The following is a 21,760-nucleotide window of genomic DNA, read 5'->3' as shown; positions in this document are numbered from 1 at the left end:
TGACTTAGATTTGTGAGCCACGGTGTAAGTGTGCGTGTGCGAATCCGTGCGCGCGCGCATGTGTGTGTGTGTGTGTGTGCGCGCGCGTGCGTACGTGTGTGTGTGTGTGTGTGTGTGTGTGTGTGTGTGTGTGTGTCAGTGTGTGTGTGTGCCAGTGCGTGCGGTGTGTTGTGTGTGTGTGTGTGTGTGTGTGTGTGTGTGTGTGTGTGTGCATGTGTGTGTGTGCATGCACTGATGAAAGAGTTTGGTTTTTAAGTATCATTCATTCGGTTTCATCTCTTGAACAAAATAAATATAAAAACAACTACTACAACAAAAATGCCTTCAACACTATCCAAAAAAACAACAACAAAAAACAAACAAAAAAATCACAGTGACTTTGTCTCAGCTAATGGATTCTGGCACTGTAGATGTGCAAGAAGTTTGCAGTAATTTGAATTCTGCATATCCTGAATCACACGAAGTACGCTCGCAAAACAAAAGTAACAGCCAAGGCAGAACCCTCTCTCCCCCCCCCCCCCCCCCCCCACACACACACACTCCCACACCGGCCCCCACACACTCCCCAAATTATCCCACCACACACGGCTCAGTCGCAAACGCAAATTCTGGACACTAATCTCCCCACGAGACCATTATTTTACTTTCGGATCCATTGACCAACTGTAGTAGTACTCACGGAAAGCTGTTTTCACTCGAAGGCCTTTTTCTGCTTCGTCATGCAAACATATGGGGTATTTCAAGCCCTGTTTCGCACAAAGAGCTCTCAGCCAACTGCCGGGACGCATGACCCAAAGTTGCGCATGCATTCAGCTCCGGTTTCAGTTAAACCGTAAGCGTGCTGTTGGAAATGGCTGTGAGGAATAATGGTGCAGAACGATTTTAGGACTTTTGTCAGTTGTTATCGTCGTCTGACCGTGCAACATAACGTGTCGACTTGGTGCTGCTGTGGCATTGTTCTGTGAACAAACTCCAAGGGTAGTAGGTAGTACTCAGTGTATGGCGAATCGGAACTTCATTCGTTCTGGCTTTTGGGGCCGGGCCAGCTTTCACGGTTCGCTGCATAAATAAGTCAAGTTTGACACCGAAAGTGATTGTGTCGTCAGCGGCGGCTCACTTCACTGACTTCCTCATCATTATCGACAAAGTGTAGACAGTGACATCGTCAAACAAAAACGTTTAAAAAACAACAACAGATTTTGCTCTAGTGAACTCAGTCTTAATATCACCGCAATATTATTGCAAGATTTGTCGATTAAATTGAGAAGTAATTGTTCTTTCTAAGTTTTTTTTGGTATAAACTCGAAGTTCTGTGTAACTGAAATAATTGATATACAAACATCCTCGATGTTCAGTCATACAAGTGTGAAATAATTTGAGACATATTTTATGTTAAAATATCAGCTGATTGACTGTTTGTGTCAGTCTTCACATAACACGGTTCTACCATCCTGACTGAAGTGACAGGCTGCGACTTGCTAGCATTGGGATCACTGTCGACTGTTGGTACGTACGTTTATTTACTTACTTATCTTAAAACTTTCAAACATTGGGATGATCAACGTGAATGGCAAATTCTGTTTGTTGATTAAAAAAAAAAAAAAAAAAAAAAAGCAAGCTCTATCGGATTAATTTATCAAACGCTCCGCTCTTTTTCAGTTTAACAAAACATTTGTGAATCGGTTGTTTGACTGTGCTGATCCCCGAATAGTGTCGTGTAGGGACTGAACAGAAAGATCAGTTTCAGTTAATTATCTGGGGAAAATACCACACATTTATTTCAAACATTCGTCACCAGAGAAACTGTTTAATTAGTGCAAAAAAGAAACTGAAGCTGTTACCAGCCGAACTCTGGGGTAAGAAAGAAATCTTAGTATAAAGACGTTTTGTGAGAAGAAAAACGCAAGAAAAGGAGAGGAGGAGAAAAAAAGGAAAAGAGAACAGCAGTTTTATACAGAATACAAAACAACCGAAATACAGAAAAAAAGAAAGAGGGAAATATTAAAAACAGAAACAAAACAGTCTGCTAAACCATTAAATTAGCTCCCCTGAGAGCTCTTTCTCTCCTGAGTACCATAAGCTATAAAATATTCAGTTCTCTGTCATAATTAGGCTATTTATGGCGAAAGTTTTGCAAGTTTGTACGAAGCTCAAGTTGTGTGTGCAAAGCCATGGCTGCACGCAGACAAACCCGGACACATGTACAAGTATTGGAAGAACTATTTCAAGATGCAGATAGCAGAGATGAAGATTTTGGAGTGAATGAGATAGAACTGCGTGAAGATGATGCCGGTGACCACGATTTTGACATGGATGCGGGTGGAAGGGGTGTTGCACTTCGAAACTGAAGAAGCTAAGCTGATTAAAGACGCAGGTGGGTGTTGACGAGGTTTGACAGTTTATTATATGTTTCTCTTTGTTGTAACAGTGAATATATCTGCATTGTGTGTGCTTTGAATGTGTTAGACGTTGAATGTAGCTTCGTCATTCACTGATCAGTGTGTGTGTGAGAGAGACAGTCACTGTGTACTGTTCGTGACTGACATTGCGCAAGGAGGCGTGGCTCGTTGGCTGGCTGGCTGGCTGATTGTTGACGTCAGCGTGTGTGTTGGTTTCCCTTTCTGTATTCGTTCCCGAGTGTATATTGGTTTGTTGTTGTGTGTGTGTGTGTGTGTGTGTGTGTGTGTGTAAGAGAGAGAGAGAGAGAGGTGGGGAGAGGGGGAGGAGGAGATGATGTTTACAAAACTGAAATCAGAGAATGATGTACATAATTGTATGCCTAAATTACTTTGTAAATGCAACACTTGTAGAAAAGTGTGTGTGTGTGTGTTGTCATTTTGTTTTGTATGAGAAAGAATGAAGGGGGTGTGGCATACCATGAACCACTTTCGGCCCCACTTTCAGTGTGTGTGTGTGTATGTGTAGGGGGGTGGGGGGCAGGGGGGGGGGGGGTGTAGTTGTGTGTGTGTATGTATTTCAGCTTCTGAAAACAATTAGAAATAAAATGGTACAAATTTATATACTTTATATATGTAAAAATAACAACAGCAGCAACAACAACAAAAACAGCAACAAAAACTTAGTCTTTCATGCAATGTTTTTCAGGTATGCAGCATGGTGATCATTATGTTCATCCTGGACCATCCGTAGTTGACAACTTGCCACAAGCCTGCAGCTGAAGACCAGCAGCAGCAAAACCAAGGGCAGCAAACAAGCCTCCAGCAATTCTGAAATACAACAAAAGCATGGGGTCATGGACCGTCATGACCAACAGCTGCATCCCTATGATGCCACAAGGAAAACCCTTGCCATGCTGAATGCACACATCCTCTACAAAAAAACTGGCAACAGCAGTACATTCATGGACTTACAGAAGGATGTAATTAGTGCCATGATTTTTGGTGACCAAGACCCAGACACTGCTGCTGTTTGTCTTGTGTGGACGACAATTCATTGATGTCATCCCACAGAAGGCCCTGCTACAAAGAAGGTGCAGAGTCTGCTGGAAGAAAAGGCAAAGAAAGGATGTGAGGTTCTACTGCCCAGACTGCCTCAGCAAACCAGCACTGTGTCTTGAAGACTGTTTCCGCAAGAACCACACACAGCGTTTTTACTGACGATAGATGCTGAGTGAGTACACTCTTTTCATTCTTTGTGTGGACTGTGTTGGAGTCTTATGACCTGGACACTGTTGCACAGCCTTGGACAGTGTGTGTGGTTGATCAGAACAGTCACAAGAAAGACTGGCTCATAACCTACATGGTGGAATGACAGTCCTGGGTTTTTTTTATGGCATTTTATGGAATTTTTGTGTCATATTGACTCATTATTTTAACCTGTGAGTGTTAAAAACAAAATCTTGGTTCATTTTCCTTTCATTATATGTCTACTATTATGCACTTATCTTTAGTACTTTTTAAAATATAAACAAATGAAGGTCATTGACGGTCATTGACGTGTTTTTCTTGTTTTTCTGAAAAAATTCTCAGCATAGGCTATAGCAAAACGTATTAGCAGTGAAGGGGTTAAAACAATGCATGCGTGTGTGAATGACTGGTGCATAAGCGGTTTGATTGTGTTTGTCTGAGCAAAAGATTCGGCGTTCCCTCAGTATCTCTCTCTCTATATATATGTATGTGTGTGTGTGTGTGTGTATATATATATATATATATATATATACATACATACATATGTATATATAGTGTTATGTGTTTACCAGATCGATGAGTGGATTGATTGATTGACTGATCTGGATACTTATATAGCGCCTATTCTCGGTCGGAGACCAAGCTCTAAGTGCTTTTATAAACACGAGGTCATTTGCACAACAGGCTGCCTACCTGGGTAGAGCCAGTCCGACTGACGGCTGCCACTGGGTGCTCATCATTCGTTTCCTGTGTCATTCAATCAGATTTTAGGCATACACACATACACACTCAGATAGACATGTAACATTTTACAAGTATGACCATTTTGTTTATTTACCCCGCCATGTAGGCAGCCATATTCCGTTTTTGGGGGGTCTACATGCTTAGTATGTTCTTGTTCTACATGCTTAGTATGTTCTTGTTTCCATAACCCACTGAACGCTGACATGGATTACAGGATCTTTAACATGCGTATTTGATCTTCTGCGTGTGTATACATACGAAGGGCGTTCAGGCACTAGCAGGTTTGCACATATGTTGACCTGGGAGATCAGAAAAATCTTCACCCTTTACCTACCAGGCGCCGTCACCGAGATTCAAACCCGGGACCCTCAGATAGGAAGTACAACGCTTTAACCATTCGGATGTTGCGCCAGTCATACAACTGAGTATTGATCCCTTCCAAACCATTAGGTGTGAACCCTCTGTCAGCTGTTGAATATATCTCTGGAATTCTGGAGTTTGTTTTACATCCAAGAGGGGACATAACAATGGTATCTTTTATGCACAGATGATTGAAGAAGTTACTTTTCTTAACTGTTGGCGGCTTGTTGGGATCAAAGAAAGCCAAAGTTGGGGAAGATGTTATCAGTTCTTTGACCCAGGCTTTTGCTAGTGTTGTACCCCCAGAACCAAGTTTTGCCCTTTTCTAGTTCTTACATGGGACGTATCACACTTGACAAGTGTGAAATGTGCTTCGCCAGGAAGTTGATCATGCCAAGGACTCTGTGCAGCTCTGTAGTGTTGGTTGGCTTCGATCTTGTTTGGATCTGGTCATATGCCGTCCTTGTTAATCCTATCTCAGGAACTCAGTTACTTCTTGATGCAGTTCACACTTTCCTTGGTTGAGCTTGACACCTACGTTGGCAAGTTCATTATTGCTACTGAACACCAGGATATCGTCAAAGAAGCAGTCACCCCCACATGTCCAGAGAGTCACCCCCACATGTCCACCCCCACCTGTCCAGGGAGTCACCCCCACCTGTACACCCCCACCTGTCCGGGGAGCCACCCCCACCTGTCCACCACCACCTGTACACCCCCACCTGTCCGGGGAGTCAAACCACCTGTCCGGGGAGTCACCCCACCTGTCCAGGGAGCCACCCCCACCTGTCCACCACCACCTGTACACCCCCACCTGTCCAGGGAGTCACCCCCACCTGTACACCCCCACCTGTCCGGGGAGTCACCCCCACATGTACACCCCCACCTGTCCGGGGGGAGTCACCCCCACCTGTCTGGAGAGTCACCCCACTTGTACACCCCCACCTGTCCGGGGAGTCACCCCCATCTGTACACCCCCACCTGTCCGGGATTCACTCCCACCTGTCCACCACCACCTGTCCGGGGAGTCACCCCCACTTGTACACCCCCACCTGTCCGGGGAGTCACCCCCACCTGTACACCCCCACCTGTCCGGGAGTCACCCCCACCTGTCCACCACCACCTTTCTGGGGAGTCACCCCCACCTGTCTGGGGAATCACCCCCACTTGTACACCCCCACCTGTCCACCTCCACCAGTCCGGGGAGCCACCCCACCTGTATACCCCCACCTGTCTGGGGAGTGTGAAAGTGGATACGGCGTTGCGGTGCTTGATACACTGCGTTAGCAGTCAGGCTTCGTTGATTTGACACCTGATCCTTCACAAGTTCATGGTGGCAGGCTGTGTCGATAACAGTTTTCAACGTGAGGGTACTTTCCAGCTGTAGTTTCTGTGACACTTTTCTTCCCCACTTCTAGCGGGCAAAAGGTTAGTATTGAGATATGATATGATGTGATATGATATGATATGATATTGACACTTCTTTTTCATTCAGCCCCAGCACTAGACGGTCCATAATGGCTTCGCCTCTTTCATTAAAATCATAGTGACTTGAAAGTTCACACAACGATCTGATATACCGTTCTACTGATTTATCAGTACCTTGAACTCTGGTGTGAAAGAGCGCTCTTTGATGTATTATATTGCGTTCTGGAACAAAGCGTTCAGTGAACGTTCCGAGTATGACGTCAAAGTCATTTCTTGGCTCAGGGTCAGTTGTGTAGGAACGTAAAAGACGCAAACACTTTTTTCTGCGTCCTTTCCCATGGCGTAGGTCAAGCTGGAGACTTGAATCTCGCCAGACTCAGCTGGTAATTTTGTTGCCGCACCGAAACGCAGAAAGCGTTCCTGCCAGTTAGGCCACTGAGTTGGATAATTAAAATTGAATGCTGCAGGTGGGTGAAATCTCGCCATGCTAACATTATCACTGCTACCTTAAAGTTGAAGACACGCTGAAAGAACGTATTTGTAGTGTTCTGGCAGTCAGGGAAACTTCTGGCACCATGTAGTGTTACGCGTTTACCAGATAGTCAAGTGGATTGACATACAACCTTGTATTGATCGCTCCCAAACCATCAAGCGTGAACCATCTGTCAGCCGTTGAATTGATCTCTGGAATTCTGGGATTTGTTTTACATCCAAGAAGGGGCATAACAATGTTATTTTTTTATGCACATAAAGTTTAAGAAGTTAGTTACTTTCCTGAATTTTAACTCAGGCACACAAACCTTTCCTAAACAAAATAGATAAGTATACCAGAATTATTATTATTTTGTTGTTGTTGTTGTTACGGGAGGCACCATGACAAAATCGGTAAGGCGTTAGACTTCTGATCCAATACTCACCAGTGATCAGGGTTCGAATGAAGCCCCGTTCCCGCATGGTGTTGTGTCCTGGGAAGGGCGCCTTGCTTCCAGTTTTCCACACTCCACACGTGTGAATGGGACTCGTCTGATTTCGGTTGGGAGAGGTTAAAATGGCGCGGAAGGAGAGGACTGGGCCCCGCCTTCCTGTGCCGAGTTCCAGACACAGTGGATATGGGTTTACAGTTCAGTTCAGTTCGGTTACTCAGGGAGGCGTCACTGCGTTCAGACAAATCCATATACGCTACACAACATCTGCTAAGTAGATGCCTGACCAGCAGCGTAACCCAACATGCTTAGAATGGGTCCACATTTTGGGGAACAGGGGGTGGTGGGGGTGGGGGTGGGGAGGCTATGGGAACTTTGACCTCAACCATTTTAATAATTATTCGTAGACCAGCCATGGAGGGCGAGGACTACAGCATCTACACGGGCGTGGTCCGAACATTCCACCCAGTGGACTATGTTCTCTTCGCCCTCACCCTGCTCGTGTCTTCCGGCATCGGCATCTTCTACGCCCTGTGGGACCGCCGCCGAAACACTCCAGAGGAGTTCCTGCTGGGGGGACACAAGATGCACGTGGTACCCGTGGCCATGTCCCTGATGGTGACCTTCGTGTCCTCCCTCACGCTGCTGGGGTACCCGGCGGAGATGTACAACTATAACACCATGTTCTGGTGGCTGACTGCGTGTTTCGTGGTGGCCGTGGGGGGCTCCGTGCTCATCTTCATCCCCTTCTTCCACAGGCTGGGGGTGACCAGCACTTTTGAGGTGCGGTGATGGTGATGGTCTGGTTGTTGTCTGTTGTTGTGTGTGGTGTGGTGTGGTGTGGTGTGGTGTGGTGTGGTGTGGGATGGTGTGGTGTCGAGTGGTATGGTGTGGTGTGGTATGGTATGGTTTGGCATTTTTCTATGAGAATTGCCTTTGCGATCGACCACTGCTCCCATCCCCACTCCAACCTCTTTCTCTTTCTCTGTCTGTCAGTCTGTCTGTCTCTTTCCATCACACACACACACACACACACACACTCTGCCAGTGGGAGAGAGCGGATACAGACAGATCTATTCTACATAATGGTGATGTGCAGTATTTGGAGATGAGATTCAACAAGACGGTTCGACTCATGGGATCCGTAATGATGATCTGTCAAACGGTAAGTGTGTGTGTGTGTGTGTGGGTGGGTGCACGCGTGTGTGCGTATGCCTTTCCCTAGTTGTATCGTTAAGTACCCATGCATTCTAATCAACGAAACAAAGCAAACAAGACCAACTTTTCTAGCCGTTTTCCTTCAGTTAAAGAAGACCATAACAAACAAAGATTAATACGCTATAAAAATCCAAATCCTGACCTAATGGGTTTCATTTTCAGAAGAGGGCAAAACGTGTTCACCAAAATGGAAAACTAATATTTTCTTCTTCCTCTTCTCCCTTCGTGGGCTGCGACTCCCACATTCACTAGAATGTACATGAGTGGGCTTTTACGTGTATGACCTTTTAACCCCCGCTGTGTAGGCAGTCAAACTCCGTTTTCGGGTGTAACTAATATCTTAGATTGTGTTGTGTTTTTTTCAGGAGATATATTGGGAAAAAAAAGAAAGAAAAAGGGAGCAATGATTTATGGAGATTTATTCTATTTGACCAAAACTAACATAATACTACCGCTGAATTAAAAAAAAAATCAGCTTATTGTTTTGAATAGAATAATCATAAATTTATCATTGTTTAAATATATCAGACATATGATAAACATAAATAACAACTTGATTACTATGACATGTTAAATGTTCTTTCCAGTTTATAATTTTTTACCTTACCTTTTCCAGTGTACCAATTAAAAAACAATTCTTTCATGTTTTTTGCTGATTCTTCGGAAGCCAGTATTTCATTACAAGATTATGACTGGAATGACCGAATTTTTTGTTTTCTACAGTGGCTCTATATAGCCTCTCTGCTCTACGCACCTTCACTGTCCCTTCATGCAGGTGAGTTCTTGGAAACGATTGTTGTTGATTTTACACCTTTGGACTTCTTTTTTTTTTTTGCGGGTGTGGGGGTAGGGGGAGGGAGGGGTGGCTCCAGCCTACTCTTTTCCCCCACATATTTTTTCTCTTTTTTTTTCTCTCTCTCTTTCTTTTTCTTTTTGTTTTTGTTGTCCCTCCATCCTATTTTCCCCACACATCTTTCTTTCTCTCTTATCGCAGTTTTATTTTTACCTTTCATGGACCACTTTCGCCTGCATATCGTGACTAATCTCTTTCTTTCATTTTTTCCCATAACGTCTGGCGCAGCACTTGCCTCTTGAATTTCCACTTCTTAGTGACTTGAAGTTGAGCAGTCATTGCTGCTACTGTTGTTGATGATGTTGTTGTTGTTGCTGCTGCTGCTCTGTGTGCGTGCGTGCGTGCGTGCGTGCGTGTGTGTGTGCGTGTGCGTGTGTGTGTGTGTGTGTGACGAAGCGCGTTGGGTTACGCTGCTAGTCAGGCATCTGCATAGCAGATGTGGTGTAGCGTGTACGGATTTTTGTCCGAATGTATGACGCCTCCTCGAGTGACTGAACTGAATTGAACTGTGTGTTGTGCTGTCGGGTCGTGTGGTGTGGTGTGGTGTGGTGTGGTGTGGTGTGGTGTCTGTGTGGTGTGGTGTGGTGTGGTGTGGTGTCTGTGTGGTGTCTGTGTTGTGTGGTGTGGTGTCTGTGTGGTGTGGTGTCTGTGTGGTGTCTGTGTTGTGTGGTGTGGTGGCTGTGTGGTGTGGTGTGGTGTCTGTGTTGTGTGGTGTGGTGTCTGTGTGGTGTCTGTGTTGTGTGGTGTGGTGTCTGTGTGGTGTGGTGTGGTGTCTGTGTTGTGTGGTGTGGTGTCTGTGTGGTGTGGTGTGGTGTCTGTGTGGTGGTGTGGTGTCTGTGTGGTGTCTGTGTTGTGTGGTGTGGTGTCTGTGTGGTGTCTGTGTGGTGTCTGTGTGGTGTCTGTGTTGTGTGGTGTGGTGTCTGTGTGGTGTCTGTGTTGTGTTGTGTGGTGTCTGTGTGGTGTGGTGTGGTGTCTGTGTGGTGTCTGTGTTGTGTGGTGTCTGTGTGGTGTGGTGTGGTGTCTGTGTTGTGTGGTGTGGTGTCTGTGTGGTGTCTGTGTTGTGTGGTGTGGTGTCTGTGTGGTGTCTGTGTTGTGTGGTGTGGTGTCTGTGTGGTGTGGTGTGGTGTCTGTGTGGTGTCTGTGTTGTGTGGTGTGGTGTCTGTGTGGTGTGGTGTGGTGTCTGTGTGGTGTCTGTGTTGTGTGGTGTGGTGTCTGTGTGGTGTGGTGTGGTGTCTGTGTGGTGTCTGTGTTGTGTGGTGTGGTGTCTGTGTGGTGTGGTGTGGTGTCTGTGTGGTGTCTGTGTTGTGTGGTGTGGTGTCTGTGTGGTGTGGTGTGGTGTCTGTGTGGTGTCTGTGTTGTGTGGTGTGGTGTCTGTGTGGTGTCTGTGTTGTGTGGTGTGGTGTCTGTGTGGTGTGGTGTGGTGTCTGTGTTGTGTGGTGTGGTGTCTGTGTGGTGTGGTGTGGTGTCTGTGTTGTGTGGTGTGGTGTCTGTGTTGTGTGGTGTGGTGTCTGTGTGGTGTCTGTGTTGTGTGGTGTGGTGTCTGTGTGGTGTGGTGTGGTGTCTGTGTGGTGTGGTGTCTGTGTGGTGTGGTGTGGTGTGGCGTTGTCTGTGTGCAGTGCTGTGATATGGTGTAGTGTGGTGAGATGTGGCGCAGTGTGGTGTGCTGTGGTGTTCAGTGAGTGATGTGGTGTAGTGTGGTGTGATCTGGTGTGATGTGGTGTGGTGTGATGTTATGTAGTGTGATCTGGTGTGGTGTGATGTGATGTAGTGTGATCTGGTGTGGTGTGGTGTGATGTTATGTAGTGTGGTCTGGTGTGACGTGGTGTGATGTGATCTGGTGTGATGTGATGTAGTGTGATTTGGTGTGATCTGGTGTGATGTGACCTGGTGTGGTGTGATGTGATGTAGTGTGATTTGGTGTGATGTGATCTGGTGTGGTGTGATTTAGTGTGATCTGGTGTGATGTGGTGTGGTGTGATGTGATGTAGTGTGATGTGATCTGGTGTGGTGCGATGTGATGTAGTGTGATTTAGTGTTATCTGGTATGGTGTGATGTGGTGCGGTGTAATGTGATGTGGTGTGATATGATGTGATGTAGTGTAATTTAGTGTGATCTGGTGTGGTGTGATGTGATGAAGTGTGATTTAGTGTTATTTGGCGTGGTGTGATGTGGGGTGATCTGTCTGGTCTTTGTGGTGCGGTGTGTTGTAGTGTGGTGTGCCCTGGTGTAGTATAGTGTGATGTTACTAGTATAGTGCGGTGTAATGCATTGTGGTGTAATATTAGGTCGGTGTAATGTGATATGGTGTAATATAGTGTTGTGTTGTGCAGTGTGAGACAGTCAGACATGTAGTGTGGAACAGTGTGACAGAACACGGCGCGGCTTGATATAATGTGATGTAGTGTGGTGCTGTCTGATGTGAAAGCATAATGGGATGTAATGTATGTGATGTGAAGGTATGTATGGTGTGATGTAATGTGGTGCTATATAATGTGAATGCATGTCATGTAATGTGGTGCTATGTGATTTGAAGGTGTGATGTGATGTGGTACTATGTGATGTAATGTAGTACTATGTGATGTAATGTGGTGCTATGTAATACGAATGGGTTGTAATGTGATAGTATGCGATGTGAAGATATGCGATGAAATGTGGTGCTATGTGATGCGCTAGTATAATCTAATGTAGTGCTATGTTACGTGAAGGTATGTGATGTAATGTGGTGATGTGTGATGTGAAGGTATGTGATGTAATGTGGTGCTGTGTGATGTAAAGGTATGTGATGTAATGTGGTACTGTGTGATGTGAAGGTATGTATGTAATGTGGTGCTATGTGATTTGACGGTATAATGGGAAGGATTGTGGTGCTTTGTGATGTGATGTGGTGTTAAATGAAGGCATAATGTGATGTGATGGCATGTTATATAATGTGGTGCTATGTGATGTGATGTGGTGCTACATGAAGGCATAATGTGATGTGATGTGGTGCAATGTGAAGGCATAATGTTTATGTAATGTGGTGCTATGTTATGCGGTGCTACATGAAGGAATAATGTGATGTGATTTGGTGATACATGAAGGTATAATGTGATGTATTTGTATTTGTCTCTTTTTTGTTGCAACAGTTTTCTCTGTGTGAAATTTGGGCTGCTCTCCCCAGGAGAGCGCGTCGCTACACTGAGAGCGCCACCCTTTTTGTGTATTTTTTTTCCTGCGTGCAGTTTTATATGTTTTTCCTATCGAAGTGGATTTTTCTACAGAATTTTGCCAGGGACAGCCCTTTTGTTGCCGTGGGTTCTTTTACGTGCGCTAAGTGCATGCTGCACACGGGACCTCGGTTTATCGCCTCATCCGATTGACTAGCGTCCAGACCACCACTCCAAGTCCAGTGGAGGGGGAGAAAATACCGGCGACTGAGCCGTGATTCGAACCAGTGCGCTCAGGTTCTCTCGCTTCCTAGGCGGACGCGTTACCTCTGGGCCATCACTCTACATTATGCCTTCACATCACATAGCACCACGTCACATCACATTATGCCTTCATGTGATGTGGTGCTATGTGATGTGAAGGCATAATGTTGATGTAATGTGGTGGTATGTTATGTGATGTGGTGGTACATGAAAGAATAATGTGATGTGGTGTGGTCCTGTGAAGGCATAATGTTGGTGTAAACGTGTTGTTGTGTGATGTGATGTGGTGCTATTTGAAGGCATAATGTGATGTGGTGCTATATAAAGGCATAATGTGATGTGATGTGGTGCTATGTGAAGGCATAATGTGATGTGACGTGGTGCTGTGTGATGTGAAGGCATAATGTGATGTAATGTGGTGCTGTGTGACGTGAAGGCATAACGGGAAGTATAGTAGTGCTATGTGATGTGATGCGATTCGGAGGGAGTGCTGTGTGTTTGCAGTGACAGGCATCAACCTGTGGGGAAGTGTGGTGGCCATGGGTATCGTGGTCACATTCTACACCACTCTGGTAAGCACGTCTGTGTTCTGACCCAGCGTAATGTGCTAGAATATACCCCCTCCTCATAATGCCTATACACAAACAAGCAACCTAGGTTTCTGGTTATTCATCATATCAAATTGATATATTCATAAGCATAGACACATGTATGCACATCTTCTTCTGCGTTCTTGGGCTGCAACTCCCACGTTCGCTCGTACAGTATGCACACGAGTGGGTTTTTACGTGTATGACCGTTTTTACCCCGCTATGTAGGCAGCCATACTCCGCTCTCGGGGGTGTGCATGCTGGGTATGTTCTTGTTTCTGTAACCCACCGAACGCTGACATGGATTACATGGTCTTTAACGTGCGTATTTGATTTTCTGCTTGCGTATACGAAGGGGGTTCAGGCACAAGCAGGTCTGCACATACGTTGACCTGGGAGATCGGAAAAATCACCACCCTTTACCCACCAGGCGCCGTCACCGAGATTCGAACTCGGGACCCTCAGACTGAAAGTCCAACGCTTTTATTACTCGGCTATTGCGCCCGTCATACGCATATCTGAAATCAGTAATTAAAAATGTCTGTGTTTGCTGATATGACATTGCCCCGTTAAACTACCGAACGACTGAGTTGACATACCAGCTGGGTGGAGCGGTCGCCTGGTGGTGATGTACCTTACTACGAAGTGAGTGACCGTGGGTTCGGATCCCATTCTTGAGTAGTGGTTTGAGTGCAAGTTGAGTGCAAGTCAGTCGGAGAGACGAGAAACAGGTTGCAGGTGCAGCATGCACTTATCGCAGGTAAATCAAACCCACGGTAACAAAAAATGTTGCCCCTGGCATAATTCAATCCAAACTATGAAAAAAAAAAAAAAAAAAAAAGAAGAAAAAAAAAGAAGTTTAATTTGATACAGAGAGAAAAAAGGGGGCAAAAAGAAAATGGGCGGCGATGCTCAGTGTCGAACCGCACTCCACGGGGAAAGCAGTCCGAATTTCACACACATAAATCGTAATGAAAAAATATTATACGACGCAACACACACACACACACACACACACGCACGCACACACACACACACACACACACACACACACGCACACACACGCACACACACGCACACACACACACACACACACACACACACACACACACACGCACGAGAAAGGAACAAGGAGTGTAATGATGACTTCAGAAGGCATGGGAGGGGTGGGGAAAGTGATGAATTTTCGTCTAAGATCACAATTGTGGATAGACGTTAAACAAACAAAAGAACGCACGCGCGCGCACACACACACACACACACGCACGCACGCACGCACGCACACACTGATATATATCATATATATCTCCTTCTCTTCTTCTTCTTCGTTCGTGGGCTGCAACTCCCACGTTCACTCATGTGCACACGAGCGGGCTTTTACGTGCATGACCGTTTTCATCCCGCCACGTAGGCAGCCATACTCCGTTTTCGGGGGTATATATGTGTGTGTGTGTGTGATAATATATATATACAACCTTTCCCCGCCACCTGCCCCTCCCCTTTCCCAGGGCGGCATGAAGGCGGTGCTGTGGACGGACACCTTCCAGGCAGGGGTAATCATGACCGGACTGGTCGCCGTCATTGTGCGCGGGCTGCACGTGCAGGGCGGCGTTCAGCACGTCTGGCACCTCGCCGCCAACAGATCCAGGATCGTCTTTGACGAGTGAGCTTTTTTTTTTTTTCTTTTTTTTTCCCTTGAGGGCGTAGGGGTGGTGAGGGATGGGGGGAGAGGCACCTTGCCGCCAACGGATCCAGGATTGTCTTTGACGAGTGAGCTTTTTTTTAGGGGGTTGGGGTGAGGGGTGCGGGAGGGGAGGGGGGGGGGGGGGTGACACCTTGCCACCAACAGATCCAAGATTGTTTTTGACGTGTGAGCTTTTTTTTAGGGGGCGAGGGGGGTGGGGGGGACACCTTGCTGCCAACAGACCCAGGATTGTCTTTGACGATTGAGCTTTTTTTTTTAAATAAGGGGATTGGGGTGGGGGAGGGGCATCTTGCCGCCAACAGATCCAGGATTGTTTTTGACGAGTGAGCTTTTTTTAGGGGGTTGGGGTGAGGGGTGGGGGGCACCTTGCCACCAACAGATCCAAGATTGTTTTTGACGAGTGAGCTTTTTTTTTTTTTTTTTGAGGGGGTGGGGTGGGTGGTTGGGGGAGGGGTGTGGGTGGGCACCTTGCCGCGAACAGACCCAGGATTGTCTATGACGAGTGAGCTTTTTTGAGGGGGGTGGGTGGGGTGAGGGGCTTTGTTTTTGGAGCATTTATTTTTGTTGTATTATTGTCCTTCTTGTTGAATTTGATACACAAGGTGCCTTTGAAACGTTTTCTCTCTAAGTTATTGCTGTTGTTGTTGTCGCCGCAGGTGTTATCGTGTTTGATAAGTGATGCTTCTTTAGAACCTCTTCTTCGAGGTCTTGATGATAATGCCGATGGTGATGGCGATGACGACGACGACGATGACGACGACGACGACGTTGATGATGATGATGACGAATACGATGATGATGGGGAAGGTTTAGCATGGACCCCAGTACAGTACGGCACTCTGTGTGGTTCATGGTGGTGAGTGCAGGTCTGTACTGGCTGAGATGATGATGATGGTGATAATGGTGACGACGATGGTGTTAATGATGACGACGACGACGATGATGATAATGATGACGATGATGGGCAGGTTCAGCGTGGACCCGACTGTTCGCCACTCGGTGTGGTCCATGGTGCTGGGTTCCGGCCTGTACTGGATGAGTCTGTACGGTGTCAACCAGTCCCAGGTGCAGCGATGTCTCTCCTGCCCCACTGTCCGCAAAGCCAGGGTGTGAGTGCCCCTCTTCCCTTGGGTTGTGCTGTGCTGTGACGTGACGTGTTGCGTTGGAATGTATTGTTCAGTGCTGTGCTGTGTTGTGTTGGAATGTGTTGTGTTGTGTTGTGTTGTGCTGTGTTGTGTTGTGATGTGTTGGGATATGTTGTGTTGGGAAGTGTCGTGTTGTGTTGGGATGTTTTGTGTTTGGATTTGTTGTGCTGTGCTGTTGTGCTGTGCTGTGCTGTGCTGGAATATGCTGTGCTGTGTTGTGTAGGGATGTGTTGTGTTGGGATTTGCTGTGCTGTGCTGTGTTGTGCTGTGCTGTACTGTGCTGTGCTGGGATGTGTTGCGTTGTGTTGGGATTTGTTGTGCTGTGCTGTGTTGTGTTGGGATGTGTTGTGTTGTGTTGGGATCTGCTGTGCTGTACTATGTTGTGCTGCGCTGTACTGTGCTGTGCTGTTGTGTTGTGCTGTGCTGTGCTGTGCTGCGTTGTGCTGTGTTGTGCTGTGTTGGGATTTGTTGTTCTGTGCTGTGTTGTGTTGTGTTGGGATTTGCTGTGCTGTGCTGTGCTGTGCTGTGCTGTGCTGTGTTTTGTTGCTTTGTTTTGTATTGTATTGTATTGTGTTGCATTGCATTGTATTGTATTGTATTGTATTGCACTGCACTGTATTGCACAGTACTGTGCCGTGTCGTGTTATGTCGTGTCGCTAGACACTTTGAGATGAATTACTTCAGGACAAGACGTACACTACTTCCAAGTTGCGATTTATTCAGGAAATAAGTTGTGTTCCCTGATTCTGCCCACTGTGGTAAAATGATACTTGGGCCTATACCTAATCTCTTAAATATACATAATGTCCTGTTGAGCCTTTTCCAACAGTTCTTTAATGTTTTTCATCATAGGTATTGTTGTTTTTTGGTTGTTTTTTTTTCATTCTCACACCTCCTCGGCCTCCATCCTGTCTCTTGTACCATGTTTTCGGATTCATGTTGTGGAGTTTCCTAATTATTGATTACCTGCAGGGTGGTTTGTTCACTTTTCTGGTCTTTTACGTGTAGTACCAACACAAGTATATATTTTATGAAAACATATTTTAGGAAACGCCACAGGATGCATGAAAATGTTATCTATTTTATGTAACGAGTACAGAATATGAAACGCATTTGGTACTGTCCTTACATTTAACGGCTTGGGGGCGCATTCCTTAGCTTCCAAACACAGCCAGTACACTCCCTTCAGCATCATCAAGGTGTCAAAGTTCCCTGACCCATCAGGCTAAACACGGTGGGTGTTTCAGGGCCATGTTGCTGAGTTTTCCAGGGCTCGTGATCATCGTCAGCATGGCCTGTTTCCTGGGGGTCATCATGTTCGCCTTCTACGCCGACTGTGATCCCATCAGGTTCGGCCTCATTGAGAAGTCTGATCAGGTTTGTAGTCTGTTGCCCACTCACTCTGCTTCCGCTTCGTTATTTTAGTGATAAAAGGTTAAAGGTCCTTAACCCTTTCACCGCCAGTCAATTTAGAGTACAAAATTCCCTTGTGGTATAAACACAGAAAAGACAGTGGCTACGAATAGCTGGGGATTCCCCCTGCGATGTATTGAAAATATGGCCTATCCAACCACCGAACATTAAGAGCAGTAGGTTCATGGATAACAGACCAATGAATGGTTACCTTTCAGTGACATGGGTCCTCTACCACGCCTGTGCATAAATGCGAGCTTGGCGGTGAAAGGGTTAAGGCCGTCGAGGGAGAGTTAACATCTGCTGTGCCTAAGGCTCGGCATTGGAAGGCAGGACACAACTCTCTCCTTCAGTCGTTTTAGCCCGCTTCAACCCAAGTCGGGTACCTATTCACAGCTGGGTGGAGGGAGGAAGAACCGGAGTAAAGTGTCTTTTTCAAGGAGTTGTACCATGCTGAAACGAGGCCTGAAGTACTGGGTCAGAAGTCCAAATCCTAACCAGTTGCCACGGCGCCTCGTTATTTAATCTGATCACCATGAAAAGGAAGTGATGGCTTGGGGGTAGTCATTTGTTTTTCTTGAGCATATTTGACGTGGTATTTAAAAAAAAGAAAGAAAAGAAAAGAAAAGAAAAATATTATGGTCATGTGAATTGATTGTTCGCCTTAAATATTCATATGAGGAATCAGGCATTAATGTCGAGAAGACGGAATCACGCCCAAATTGAAAAAATACAACAAAAACCAGAAAATGTTCTTGTTGTGAGATCAACATTTGTGGACAGTTCTATCGTATTGCATTTTTACCTATAAGTTATAAGTTAATTGATATGTTGTGTACACTATATGAATGTCTCACTTTGATAAGGCTGCATAGACGGAATGTATAAACAAACCATTTTGTCCCCAAGGACTGTCCATGACACGGATAGATAACGTCAACATCAGAATTTAATAATAATAATGATAATTAGTATTTATATAGCGCTGAGTCTTGTGCAGAGACAAATCAAAGCACTTTCACACCAGTCAGTCACACGCCCGCATAACTCTAGACTGAAAAAAAACAACCCTGATAAACAACGAAGGGTCAGGAAAGGGAACCTATCTTGAGAAGAGGTGGGTTTTAAGGCCAGACTTGAAAGAGCTGAGTGCGGAGACCTGGCGAAGCGAAGAGAGGAGCTCATTCTAAATACAAGGTTCAGAGACGGAGAAAGAGCGGCAGGCGACAGTGGAGTGTTTGAATCTGGGTATGTGTAGACAGAGTGTATCCTAAGCCGATCGTAGAGAGCGAGATTGGGTGTAGATGTGAAGGCAGCCACTGAGATATGAAGGGGCAGATTTGTGAATATATTTATAACAAACAGTGCAGATCTTGTACTTTATTCTGTGTGAGACAGCGAGCTAATGGAGATGTAAAAGAGGAGTGATGTGCTCAGATCTTTTTTTTTCTGAGGACAAGTCGGGCTGCAGAGTTTTGTATGCGTTGGAGGGACTGAATGGATGAAGCAGGCAAACCAGACAATAGAAAGTTACAGTAGTTGAGGCGAGAGAGAATGAGAGAAACAAGAAGTCTAGATGTTGCATGGGTGGACAGATATTTCCGAATGGAACTTATGCGCCGTAATTGACACTAGCAGGACTGACAGGTCTGGCTGATAAATTTTTGCATGGGCAGTGTGTTGTCAAGTACAATGCCAAGGTTCCTGACTGATCTGGAAAGAGAGATGGATGTACTGCCAAGTTTGATTGTGTCAATTGTGATGGAAGTGAGTTTTTGCTTAGTTCCTATGATCATTGCTTTAGTTTTGTCCGCGTTTAATTGTAGTTTTGAATCTCCAGGAAGTAGTCTGATGTTTCTTGTAAGAGCGAGGACAAATTCTCAGGGGTATCACATTTGTAAAATTGAGTGTCATCAGCATAAGAATGATGACTGACGTTGTGGCAGTTGATAATTTCAGCGAGAAGAGAAGTGTACAGTGTGAAAAGCACAGGGCCTAATTCAGACCCCTGTGGGACTCCGTGTTCGATTTTAACGGGTTCAGACTGGTAATTATCAATGATGACAGGCTGGAATTGGTCAGTGATATATGATCTGAACCAGGTGTGAGCAGTGCCGTTGATACCAAGTCAATCGTGTCAAAGGCAGCTGACAAGTCGAGAGAAGTGAGAAGGGAAATTTTTCCTGAGTCGGTGGTTAACAGTAAATAAATTATTATTCAGGATGTGGAGGAGAGTGGTTTCGGTGCTGTGGTCAGCACGATAGGCAGACTGAAAAGGGTGGAGGAGATTGTTGAAACAAAGGCGATTGTTGAGCTGCTTCAGGACGGCTTTTTCAAGAAGTTTAGACAGGAAAGGAAGGTTAGAAACTGGTCGGTAGTTTTTCAAGATGTTTGCGTCGAGGTTGGGTTTCTTCAGAAGAGGCCGGACGATTGCAGTTTTTAAAGTGGTTGGAAAAGTTCCAGTGAGAAGGGATGAATTGACAATACTGGTGATTGTGGGGAGAAGCTGTGAGACACTGGGAAAAGACAGAAGCTGGTATGGACTTCTGTTTCAGTCAAGGGATTGAAGGAATGGAGAGGTGTTCCATTGAACTGAGGATCAGAAGTTGGTAGGAAAGATCCAAGCTGGTACGAATATTTTGGACTTTATCGAAAAAGAAAGAGAAGACACTGGGGAGTTCAGATAGAGTGTAGGCAGAAGGAAGACGTGTCCTTTTTGCAGTACTAAGAAGATTGGACATGATGGAATAAAGAGATTTGGTGGATGTGGCATCGAGAACTTGGGAAGAAAAGAAGTTTGTCTTCGCTGATGAGATCATATATTTGACTTTGTTTATTTGTTTTTTGGAAGGTTTGTTTGTGGACGTTCAGTTTTGTTTATCGCCATCGCCGTCTAATTGGCGACGCTTGCGTTTTGCAATGCGAATGTCTTGTGTGTGCCATGGGGCGGAAGGCTCATCAGGCAGCATGCGGGTAGTGAGGGGTGCATGTTCATTCAGCAGTTGAGAGAGGACAGTGTTGTATTGTGCAGAGACGTCGGTAATGGAACAGAATTTGGAAAGGCGTTCAGCAGCTTGAGAAGAGAAAGTGTTAATGTTTATAGATTTCAGGTTGCGACGAGTAACAGATTTTTTGGTTCTTGTTGGTTTTGAAGTGTTAAGCGAGAAAATAACAGCAGAATGGTCAGAAGAAAGTTTGTTAGTTACAGGCACTGATGCAATGATGGCATCAGAGTCACAGGTGATGAGCCAGTCCAAGGTATGGCCAGATCTGTGTGTTGGTTCAGTGACGAGCTGAGAGAGAGAGAGAGAGAGTGATTGGACAGAGATTGACATAGGCGTTTGACATCATAAGTTTGGTTGTCGAAAGGAAAGTTGAAATCTCCAAGGATGATGAGTTTGCCAGAACGAAGATTGTAGTAATCAAGTAGCGTTTGGAACTCTTCCGTGAAACAGAGAAAACGTTAGGTTGGTCTTACGACTAGGGGGAGGACGATAGAGACGACAGAAGATGATTGAGGTACCGGGGACATTTAGAGTGACTTCGAGCATTTCAAAAGAATCACATGGAAAGGAGTGGTTGTGCGAGGGTGAAAGGGAAGATTCCAAGATGTCTCTGTAGACGATGGCGATGCCACCTCCATGCTATGAGGAAGTGACTTTGTTTTGTAGCCGGAGGGGGGCGGGAGGGGGGGTGTCAGTTGTTTAAGTTTGGGTTCGTGACCTTATGATTTTAACCAGGTTTCAGTGAGAAATATTACAAGAAATTGTTTTCGAAAGTGTCGTCAGAAATATAGTCAGTCTTTTGATCAGGGCAGACAGCACTGAACAGACAGGCATGAAAGAGATCAGAGGCAGGCAGAGAGGAATTTAATAGTGAAGCAGGTGAGTCAGGTAGACAGACAGTGGAAGAAGATGGTGACTGAGCAGTAGAAGACAGTGGAAAGGAAGAGAAAGGTCCGGGAGTTGAGACAGGTGTGGGAGGAGTAGGAAGCAGAGCAGAGGCTATCACGGGGGATACATTACAGTTTGAAATATTGTCATCAGAGGGTACAGTGTCACGGGAAGTAAAAATGTCAGCATGAACACGTGTGTTGAGGTTGTAAGCAGCACAAACAGCGCCACATAAAGTGGGTGTGTCTACACACACAGATAACACATCGGGGGTACTGTCAGCAGTGCTGACGCCACACACAGCGGGAGCAACGTCAAGAGGAGATGCCGGACACGCCAGATAGGTCAGCAGATGTGACGTTCTCAGTGACAGTCACAGCAACAGCTGGGCCAATATCTGAGACAGGAGGACGATCAGTACAGGGGGACA

General features: G+C 45.7%; 1 protein-coding gene across 3 annotated transcripts in view; it reads left to right on the top strand.

The window, feature by feature from the left end:
• Positions 1 to 641: 641 nt before the first annotated feature.
• The window catches only part of LOC143275551 (sodium-coupled monocarboxylate transporter 1-like), a 37,683-nt gene continuing 16,564 nt past the window's right edge, over positions 642 to 21,760 (top strand). Inside the window, exons 1-9 of one of the 3 annotated variants that reach the window (XM_076579781.1) lie at positions 1,690 to 2,374; positions 3,106 to 3,630; positions 7,510 to 7,885; positions 8,202 to 8,267; positions 9,044 to 9,095; positions 13,089 to 13,156; positions 14,683 to 14,837; positions 15,848 to 15,988; positions 17,272 to 17,401. In XM_076579781.1, the coding sequence (XP_076435896.1) occupies positions 7,517 to 7,885; positions 8,202 to 8,267; positions 9,044 to 9,095; positions 13,089 to 13,156; positions 14,683 to 14,837; positions 15,848 to 15,988; positions 17,272 to 17,401 (981 nt within the window). In that variant the 5' untranslated portion in view covers positions 1,690 to 2,374; positions 3,106 to 3,630; positions 7,510 to 7,516. Of the gene's footprint in view, positions 1,507 to 1,689; positions 2,375 to 3,105; positions 3,631 to 7,509; positions 7,886 to 8,201; positions 8,268 to 9,043; positions 9,096 to 13,088; positions 13,157 to 14,682; positions 14,838 to 15,847; positions 15,989 to 17,271; positions 17,402 to 21,760 lie in introns of those variants that run through there. The other 2 variants (XM_076579947.1, XM_076579866.1) reach the window with 2 other exon arrangements.

This window comes from Babylonia areolata, chromosome 1 (genome assembly GCF_041734735.1).
Source record: "Babylonia areolata isolate BAREFJ2019XMU chromosome 1, ASM4173473v1, whole genome shotgun sequence".
Taxonomy (NCBI): Eukaryota; Metazoa; Mollusca; class Gastropoda; order Neogastropoda; family Buccinidae; genus Babylonia; species Babylonia areolata.
Note: the sequence above shows the minus strand (reverse complement) of the source record. Positions and strands in the feature narration are given on the sequence as shown.